A 10,744-nucleotide genomic window follows, 5' to 3' on the forward strand; every position below is an offset into this window, starting at 1 on the left:
TGATACAAAAAAGGGTCTAAAAGTGGTGTACCATCAGAAGGAGAAAATTTCAAATTCTATTCAAGTGGTGATGTTGCAATCTTGCTATTAGTTAACCTACTCAAGTAATAAGATCAAAAACATACTTTGTTTAAGACAAATGTAAGCTAGCAAAATCATTGGTGACTTCAAGACCTAAAAAATAACTCAAAAACCAAGATTTTCATCTCAAACTTAGAATGAAGAAAAGTTTTCAAATCTTGAATACCATTGGCATCATTACTTGTAATGATCATGTCATCTACATAAAGTAAGAGAAGAGTAGTACCATTTTCAATAGTTTAAATAAAAATGACAAAATAATAATTATTAAATGTAAATCCAAGTTATGCAACAATGGTACTAAACTTTGAGAACCAAGCTCTATGGGCTTGCTTAAAACCATATAAAGTATTTCAAAGATGACAAACCATGTTGAAAAGTATAGATGAATGAAAAGGTGGTTTCATATAGACTTTCTCAGCAAGATCACCATTCAAGAAGGTATTTTTAATATCCATTTGAAAGGTTGGTCACTTTTTAGCTACAACAACAGCAAATAATGAACAAGTAGATGTAAAACGTACAATTTGGGCAAAAATCTCTTCATAGTCAATGCTATATTTTTATGTAAATCCTCAAGCAATAAGACAAACTTTGTAACATTCCACTGACCCATTAGATCTAGTCTTGATCTTGTAGACCCACTTACAATCAATCTTTGATTTATCAGAAGGTCATTCAACAATATCCTAAGTATGAGTTTTATCAAGAGCTTGAAGGTCTTTTGTCATTTCTTGCTATCACATAAGATTAGAAATAACTTCACAAAAATTGTGAGGTTCATGTAATGTGGCTAAAGCATAATAACAATAAAAATCACAAAATTGAATGTTGGGGTCCCTTACTCAAGTAGAATGATGAAATTGAGGTGGTATGTATAAGAAGGGAACAACTGCATTAATAAGAGCCTCAATTAGATCAGACATAGTAGGAATAAAAGAAATGAATCACTGTTTAAGTTAGAAGTACCTATAATAGTCTCTTTATTTGAAAAAAAATCAAAAGATGAATAAGTAAAAATACATAGAGAAGAACATGGTGAATGTAATGAGGACACACTAGTGAACTTTTTATGTTTCTAAAAAATTACATGTCTTAAGATATGAAAACATTTAGACACTGGATCATAACACTTATACGCTTTGTGTTCTATACCATAACCTAAAAAATAACACAATCTAGCTCTGGGTTCAAGTTTAGTCCTTTCATGAGTAGGAAGTAGATCAAAGTAAGCACATCCAAAAACTTTGAAAGAATGATAATCAGGTACCTTATTGTATAGACACTTATAAGGAGACTGTGTGTCTAATACTAATGTAGTAACACGTTTAATAGTGTAAATAGCAGTGAGAGCAACTTCACCCCAAAAATGTTCAGGAAGAGAAAAAGAAATGAAAAGGGCACAAACTGTGTCAAGAATATAATGATGTTTTCTTTCTGCTCGATCATTTTGTTGTGAAGCATATAGGCAAAACCTATGAGGAAGAGTCTCATCATCCTTTAACAAGTTATGAAACTCAATTTATGTATATTCAGCAGCATTGTCAGACCTAAAAATTTTTATTTTTCTAGACAATTGAGTTTGTATCATGTTTTTGAATTTACAAAAAATGGATAAAAGTTTAGTTTTTTGTTTGAAAAAATATATCCAAGTATAACAAAAGAAATCATTAATAAATATAATAAAGTAACATGAACCTCTTAAGGTTGGTGTGGGATTAGGACCCCAAATATCAGAATGGACTAAATAAAAAAAAAAAAAGATAGAATCACTTTTATTAAAAGGTAAAGCACTTTGCTCTCTAAGTTGACAAGACAAACAATCAAAAATATCATGATAAACACTACCAAAGACACTAGTGGAAACTAGTGACTTTATTCAAGAAACAGATGCGTATCCTAGCCTAGAATGCCATAAATCTAAAGAAATTGAAAAGTTGGTTGTAGCAACAGTAAGCAAATATTGTGGAATTTTCAAAGTTTCAAGCTCAAACAATGTTTCAACTTTACGCCCTATCCCAACTTTTTGACCTATTTGAGAATCTTGAACAATACAGCCATATCATTGTGAAAATGCAAATCAAGACCCAGGTCATAAAGTTGACCAATAGACAGCAAATTTAAGAAACATTAGGAACAAGGAAAGTGTTAGATATACATAATTTTGAAGTTTCAATATTACTAATATAGCTAGCTTTTAAGACAAATCCATTTGCTGTTTTAATTATTGGACTATTAGGTACAGATATCTTACTTTTAAACAAAGAAGGGTTAGTAATCATATGATTTCTACAGGCCAAACAACCAAACGTTACCTGATATAGCAGTAGACATGGCAGGAATATGAGATTGAAATAATACTTGATTGAACAAAGTTTGAAGATCAGTGGTGGAGATTGTAATGGCCTCAGAAAAATACTCAGAAGTGTTTGGTTCAATGGTTGTTACTGTAGTAGTCTTATTAGTGTGAGGATTATTAATTTGACTATTGTTATAATGATATTTAGCTTTACATTTTAAAATGGGATAATTAGTCCTCTCACATCGTGAACAAGACTTGTGAAAAGTAAAGCTGATACTTTTTTTAGAAATAATAGCAATAATAGTATCAACACTATGCGTTCGACTCATACCTAACCAAGTTTCCTTAGATATTAATTCCATAAGAGCATTATCCATAGTTGGTAAGGGATGTCAGCGCAAAAGCGAAGACTTAGTATTCTCAAATTTATCTCGAAGTGCCATTAGAAATTGAATAAGACAAATTTGATTTTGATAAGTAATAAAATTACCAGCAGAACTTTTATATTTGAATTTTGGCTCCAAATTTTCAAGCATGTCCCATAAATTTGCATTTTAGAATGAAAATCATCAATCGACTGACTTGATTCTTAACAAAAGTGAGATAAAGTGGTTAAAATATGATATTGATAAGCAAGGGTAGTAAAACTATATCATGTGTATAAAAAATTTCAAGCATCTTTATTAAGTTCAAATTGCCCAAAATATATATTGATAAAAGAAATAGTGGTGTTAGTGAACCACGTCAAAATTCGATGATTCTTACTTTCCCATTCCTCTACCCAATCTATAAATTTATCACCAAATTCTTCTAATTTTCTTTTCGATGCTTTGCATTCTCTAGTAACAACAAGCTATAATTTCATTCCCTATAGATAACTACACATAGTCGTAGCCAACCTACTGTAGCTATTTTCATAAAGGATAATGGAAATTGGTTGTATATTTTCTCATCGAATACTTGCCATTAAGCTCTTGAAAAAAAAATAGAGATTTGGGAAGTTATGAGTATTGATCTAAAAGATGAATCTTGAAGATAGGAAGAGCAACCCAAAAAAATTGAAGCGAGGAAGCAAAAAATGAAGTTTAGAAAGGAGAATAAACCAACGATGAAAATAAACAAATATTAGTTATACCAAGGTGATTCACTTTCGGAATGAACCATGAAATTATTTTGATATCATAAAAAAGGAGAAAATTATGAAAATTTTATTTTAATGACTTGTATATTACAATGAGGCTTAAAGCCTATTTATAAAAAGATAAAATATTACAAAATAAAAAATACAATCAATAAAAATATGACTAAATCAATTATTATAATCAACTAAATCAATATCTAATATTCTCTAAGTTATATCAAATCAATCTAAAATATTAATGAAATATTACTAGAATAATATCAGTATTCTATAATATTACTAGATTATTATTAAAATATCATTGACATTATCATTTCAATAGTCAAGTTTCATAAAGATTATAGTCATTAACAAAACTACTTACAAAACAATAATTTATCATTGTTGATTTTCTTTTTTGCAACAATTTAGATAAATTTAACTATCAATGTTATTGTTACAAATAATTTTTGCGCAACAATAAATTTTTCATTGCAAATAATAAGAAAATATTTAATAACAAATCTATTTGTCCTAGGAGAGGGATGTTCTCTTAATTAAGTGGATGAGTTCACAAGAAAGATCTGACACATTGAATTTAATAGCAATGGTATAGACTTAACAAAGGTACCGTGGAGGGATAAAAACTTCTCTATAAAGAAGGTTTAAGTGAGGCATTTGGAATAATTGGAGAAATAATTATTATCCTTAAAAGCTTAATACTATTCTAATAATACCACATGGGTGTATTTTTACTCTATCTACTTTTCTGAAAATTTTAAAGGAATCTAAAAAGTAACGCACAGAGCACGGAATTAAAAACAGATTAGATCAAGTGTGTAAAAAAAATTATATTAACATTATAAAAAATACATCGGATGTGGCTATAGTCATTGGTAGTGGGACTGCTTCATCTACACCAACACAAAGGTAGAGAAAAAAAAATCTTAAATAAAGCTCAAACAATATTTTAATTTACTTCTCCTAAATCTTTCAAAATCAAAGTGGAATAGAAACAATGAATTCATATTGTACACTAAGTCTGAAATTTAAAATCCAAAATATATAATCCAAGAAATTGTAAATATTGACAACAGATGTTCTGTAAAATTCCCTCCTTTTCTCTTAAATTTCACTATTATTTGAAACCTTTGAACATAAGGATGAAGCATATTAATATAATAAATCACCTTGACCTTGGTCTTTTTTCTAGCTTGTTTCGGTGTAACACTATAATCATGTAAAGATTGCCGAGACTGGGGCTGAAACAATAAATTAATTAAGAGGATCGTATCTGGCCACTATGATTAAAATTAATTTAATTAACTAAAGATTCTTGTACGAATTTCTTGGTTAAATTATTAAAGAATCCTAATAATTATCGGTACTTCGGCAATATATTTGTTTGAAAAATATTTTCTGGGTAGCCTTCATAATTAACATTAATTTAATTAACTAAGATTCTTATATGAATTTCTTGGTTAAATTATTAAAGAATCCTAATAATATTCTTGAATGACCATGTCAGATGGCGGCGCTTTCCGCTTTCCTCGCTCCTTATGTTGTGTTTCTTTGGACTACTGACCTTCCGGAATTCCTCCAAATAATTGATAGTAAACCTTACTGTTGAATTAGCATTCCTCCGCTCATTGTTTTTAACCACTAGGTTCCTATTATGCCAGATAGCCCAACTCGCAGGCAGCCCCTTTTCGGTGTTTTTGTCGACCAGTCCAACTTACTAGCCAGTAACCCCTTGTCTGTCTCATATTCCTACCTTGTCCACACCCTGTCAATTCCAGTAGCGTCCTAAAACTTCTCTTGCAGCTTCATAGTCCCTACTCGTATGGAGCAGTGTTTCCTCATGCCGTCAACATCTTGGGCATGATGTTTGGATGTCAATGAAGGTTGCAGAATACCGATAGTATGTCAAGGTTCAATCTCCACCCGAAGACCTTCACTTTTTTTGGGATCTCAGCACTCCATAGCTTTGACCAGATATTGTTTCCTGATATGCCATGATTCTACTCATCTTGTTCTTGATCCCATTGTGTTGCTAGTTAAGGAGGATTCAGTATGTGATCTTTTCACCAAGTACGCCCCCTTCTTTTCAGCACTCCACACTAAGTCATCTCCATGCATAAACCTCACAAGTGGAATACTACATATCAGGTCCGCTTCTTCATTAGAGAAAATACTATAGATCAACTCAGTTTTCCACTGTCTGGTTTCATGCTCTATCAACTCTGTAACTAGTACATCTTCTTGTAGCTGGTTGTAGTTAATTGGAGAGGCCAGCAATGTATTAATTGGGAGCCATTTATCAAGCCATATCCTAGCCAGATTCCCATCGCCAATTCGCCATTGCAGACGCGAATGGAGGACATCTCGAGTCATCTATATACTCTTCCATGTGAACGAAGGATTTGAGCCAAGGGCTCAACCAAAAACGATGGGTTAGGAAAGTATTTTGCTCGCAGCACCTTATTAAGCTGCGAGTCTTTATTTTTCCGCAGTCTTCATCCTTGCTTGCCCAGTATAGTTAAATTGAAACACTCAACATCAGACCAGGGAGACCATTCAAGAGCATATTCTTATCTGCCTTCGTTGCAAACTTAAAAAGAAAAAAGGTTTTCTTCCAATTTCCAACACCATGATTTCCACTTCTTTTACTGGTCTCCACACAATTTTGAAAGTGCTCATCATTGCCTCCTTATTAAAAGGATGTAGACTAAGAATCTTACCTGCAAACCACTACCCTCCGGTGTTAGACTATCCAGTTCCTCCTCAGTGAAGGTTAGACGCCTCCACAGCCCATCCAGATCATCTGCCAGCACTTTGTAACTTAAACTGACTGTACTACCATCGCAAACTTAACTGCCCTCACACACCACCGAAATATAATCCAAGGGATCGATACTCTTGTAACCACAAGACTTGAAATTCCTCCCATAGGCCTAGAGCCTAAGGAGACTACGTCTAAATATTAAAAATTTTTAATTGAGCAACAATTGAGAAAAGTGGTTATACATAGAAATAATAAGATTTTACTTTTTATTTTTATTATGAAATCACTTATACAAGACAAATATAATATTATTCAAGTATTGTATATAAGAAAGGAATGACTTACATTAAATAAACAAACAAATCAATAAAATTAATGTATCATTGAATAAATCAAATATAAAATTGAACCAAACTCGTAAACAATAAAACTTGAATTTAAAATCTTAAAATTAATATTAACCTTTTAATTTCAATCAACAGAAGTTAAATTTTTGACAAAGGTTTATATATAATTTAGCTTACCACAGCACTCACTACCTTAGACACCAAGTTCTAAGCACAAAAGCAAGTAAATATTTTACACTAACACCAGTAATTCCGGGCAAAACGTTTTCCAAATAGAATCCGTAGCAATCAGAGCTATTCCAATTGTTACTTACTCATTCGCCCCTTCCTGAAGAACTTCATCAACCACTCGTGTTTCCTTGCAGTGAAGTTGCATCCGAGAGAGATTCCAATTATTAGCCCACCTCCATATCCTATCAAAACAATTTTCCAACCAAACTTGAGAGCACCCCCGATTCCTTCATCTTCTTGGGGAGCCAATGGAGTTGGTGGCAATGGCTCAGGATTTCCGCAATTGTCTGACAAAGGGTAGCCACACAATCTTGAATTTCCCTCATATGAATCATTGTTAAATGTATTAAACTGTGCTCCAGGAGGAATTGGTCCTTCAAGATTGTTATAAGACACGTTGAAGGTTTCCAGGAAGTTAAGTTTGGCCAGTTGAGGAGGGATTTTTCCCAAGAGCTTATTTCGAGAAAGGTCCAAAGATTCCAGGTTCGAAATTTCCCCCAATGATGATGGAATATGACCAGTGAGATTGTTATTTGAAAGGTTAAGCATACGAATGAGCTTCAAATTACCAATGGCTTCAGGAATTGCACCTTGAAACTCGTTGCTCGACAAATCAATAGCTGAGATGGAATCTGGAACACTCTCATAGTTTAGGTCCCTGCCTTTGTTTGCTAATGTAACTACATAATTGTAATAATCAGACCACAAAAATTCTTTATTCTGGAAGCTTGTATTTGCATTCATGTATGGTGATGAGTTGTTTGTATTGGCAACTTTCATGGCATTCCAAATATTGAAGTACTGAGATGGCAAATTACCTCTTAAACTATTGTCGGAGAGGTCAATTATTTGCAACTTGGAGAATTCTGATTTGCCAAGACTTTTCCCAATCACACCATGCAATCTGTTTGCTCTCAATATGAGAACTTTGAGTTTTGGAAGAGTACCCAACCATGAAGGAAAGGTATCATTTATCAGATTGTTGCCAAGATTTAGAACTTCTAACTCGGGACAACGGGCTAATGATCTTGGTATTCTTCCTTGCAATTGATTTTGGCTCAAGTCCATCATCCTCAACCTGCAGTTCTTCATATATGTTGGAGGAATGGCACCGGTGAAGTGATTATGTCGAAGGTTGAGAACTTTCAGAGAGTCACTTAGATTGCCTAAACATGGCCCCAACATCCCGGTCAAGTTGTTAGTAGACAAATCCAAGACCGCAACAGAAGAAATATTGCAGAGCATTGGTGGGATTTCTCCTGACAGAATGTTATTGGAGACTGAATAAGAGATGATGGAAGGTGGTGGATGGGGCAGTGATCCTTTCAACTTGTTAAATTCGAGGCTGAAAACCTCTAAGCTAGTCCATGGAAGAACAACAGGAAGCTCCTGAAATCCAGTCAGAAAATTAAAGCCCAAATTTAAGTACTGGAGAGTGTTTTTTCCCACGCTCCAGAACCAATTTGGTATTTGGTCGTGAATTTTGTTTTCAGAAAGTTCCAAAAACATCAATTCATCTTGACCAGACAGGAAGCTTGGGAACTCAGACAAGTTGCATGAAGCCAATCCTAGAAGGTTGAACTTTGGAGGAGTGCCATTGGTGCTGACATTGGTGAGCAGTGACAAGTAGTTTCCTGAAAGTTGTAGTCTGGTGAGATTTTTAAGCTCAAGAAATGAGTCCAACTTAAGAGTTCCATTTAGTTGATTATTTTGTAGATAAAGAACTTCAAGATTCTCAAGGTTGAAGATCGATTCCGGAATAGAACCACTCAAAATATTTTCCTGGACTTTGATCTCAGTTAGCTTGGTAAGGTTTCCTATCCAAGGTGGAATCTGACCATCTAGTTTATTGGCCCAAAGATATAATGTAGAAATTTGGGTCAAATTTCTGAGAGAAGATGGGATGTTACCAGTTAAACTGGTGTTTGTCAAATCCAGGTACGCTAGATTTGTCTGGCTACCAAGCCAGGACAAGGTTCCAGGGTTGAAATTGTTGTTGGCAAGGGACAGATAAACAAGTTGGGTAAGATGGGCTACGGAAGAAGGGATCTCACCAGAAAAGTTGTTAGAAGAGAAATCCAAAGTTGTGAGCTGGTTTAGGTTCCCAACTGAAGGAGGAATAGGTCCCCAAAAGTTGTTAGAAGACAGATCAAGATAGTTTAGTTCAGTAAGGTTACCAACTGAATATGGTACCTTCCCTGAAAAATTGCAGTTGCTGAAGTCCAAATATTCCAAGGACTTGAAGTTTCCAATTGATTCTGGCAGCTGTCCAGCGAAACTCGTGTCTGCAAGGCTTAATTTCAAAAGAGGGTGATTGCCCTGAATATCAGGCAAAGATCCAGTAAGTTCCTGATTAGACTGCAGGCTGAGAAACTGAAGACTTGGTAACTCAAAATTTCCTGTCGGGAACTCACCACGCAAGTCACAGTTTGATAAAATTAAAGTTGTCAATGAAGAAAATTTTGCAGAGATATTAGGTACCAAAGAAGAAATTCTCACATCAGCAAGACGAAGTTCTTTAAGATTGGTTAAATTCTCAAGCAGAGACCTCAAACCTGGCTTCCGAAGCTTCAATGAGTTTCCAGACAGATCAAGGAGCTCTAACTCTGACAGCTCTAAGATTTCTGACGGAATTTGACCAGAGAAGTTAGAGTAGGAGAGGTCTAGAACTCTGAGTCTTTGGAGATTGCTGATCTCTGAAGGAATTTCAGAATTATTGAAGACATTGTCTGCAAGATTAAGCAATTCAAGGTGAACAAGACGGAAGAGGCTGCTGCTGGAATTGATTGAACCATAGAGATAACAGCTACTAAGGTCAAGGGTGATTACATGACCGGTGGTGTTGTCACAGTCGACCCCCTTCCACCAACAACAATCACCACTTTCCTCTTCCAGTTTCCAGGATTCAGTTTTCGAATAGGCATCACTACTACTTGAGGCAGAGTTATTGATGACAAAGCTTTCCTTGAACTGCAGCAAAGCTGAGCGCTCATTAGGGTGACACAACGACTGTACCGAAGACACGAGGGAAAACAGTAAGAGAAAATAAAGCAGACCCTCTGAAATATAGCCCATAATAATTGTTAGTGTCTCAACTGTTTGGTTCCAGAACTCTTGGATGTGCAATTAAAATCAGTAGTGGTATTACCATTTATAGACACCTAGTTGAAGACTTTTAACAGTGAAGTCTATTCTTGCCTTTATTTATTGGCACCAACTTTATCAAAAGATTCCAAAAGATGCAAAGTTGGATGTGACCTGCAATTTGCTTTAGCTAAGGCAAATACCATTAGTTTACTTGGATGATATGAAACATGAAAAATATATTCAAAATTACATATCCAAAAGATAGAGAAACTGATTGCTCATGATCCGCGTTGTCTCCCCTGAGACCATTTCAAAGTCTTCACTTCAACTTCTGCCTGCGTTTTTCACGATGCCAAATAAAACTGATAAAACGTAGCATATTTCTTGTCTACATTGCTAATAAATTATCAACATAATTTGATTCACTGCAACATAGTAATTAGCAATAATTTTACCCAGAAAAGACCTGGTCAAGAAAGCTAAATTATGGTAGAGCTGGAAAAAAATTAAAAAACTTGTATTGTTTCATGTTACATATGACAATCAAAGAACTGCCGACCACATTTTTTACCCTTATCAAACTTTTGTTGAATAAAAAGTAAAATTATAATCCGCTTTTTTATTATAATGTTCCAATTAGAGCTAACATGACTTATTGAACTCGACATCCAACCCTTTATAATCTAATCTAATTTGATTTGATAAAAAAATAGTGTGAATTGAAAATGATTTAAATAAAAATTAATTTGAGTTTAAAATTACTCAAATTCGAATAATTTGAATGATTTTAA

The 10,744-nt window shown here is 34.1% G+C and overlaps 2 protein-coding genes across 2 annotated transcripts; both read right to left on the reverse strand.

The window, feature by feature from the left end:
- Positions 1-5,528: 5,528 nt before the first annotated feature.
- Positions 5,529-5,897, reverse strand: LOC111313224 (uncharacterized). The gene has a single exon (XM_022913892.2). It carries the CDS (start codon positions 5,895-5,897, stop codon positions 5,529-5,531), a length of 369 nt encoding a protein of 122 aa, XP_022769627.2.
- An 822-nt stretch (positions 5,898-6,719) lies between these two features.
- Positions 6,720-10,002, reverse strand: LOC111314695 (receptor-like protein 7). Its single transcript, XM_089752699.1, has 2 exons — positions 7,685-10,002; positions 6,720-7,498 (listed from the first exon to the last, which is right to left on the reverse strand). The coding sequence occupies exons 1-2, from the start codon at positions 9,939-9,941 to the stop codon at positions 6,942-6,944; spliced, it is 2,814 nt and encodes a 937-aa protein (XP_089608825.1). The 5' UTR covers positions 9,942-10,002; the 3' UTR covers positions 6,720-6,941.
- Between the last annotated feature and the right edge of the window lie 742 nt (positions 10,003-10,744).

The sequence above is a fragment of the Durio zibethinus genome, chromosome 23 (assembly GCF_047325235.1).
Source record: "Durio zibethinus cultivar Kanyao isolate XHJ-2024 chromosome 23, ASM4732523v1, whole genome shotgun sequence".
In the NCBI taxonomy this organism is placed as follows: Eukaryota; Viridiplantae; Streptophyta; class Magnoliopsida; order Malvales; family Malvaceae; genus Durio; species Durio zibethinus.

Coding starts and splice junctions, on each gene's coding strand:
- LOC111313224 (XM_022913892.2), bottom strand. CDS start 5,897: ATGACTCGAGATGTCCTCCATTCGCGTCTGCAATGGCGAATTGGCGAT.
- LOC111314695 (XM_089752699.1), bottom strand. CDS start 9,941: ATGGGCTATATTTCAGAGGGTCTGCTTTATTTTCTCTTACTGTTTTCC. Junction 7,499..7,684: donor CTCCGACAATAGTTTAAGAG/GTAATTTGCCAT, acceptor AGAGTGTTCCAG/ATTCCATCTCAGCTATTGAT.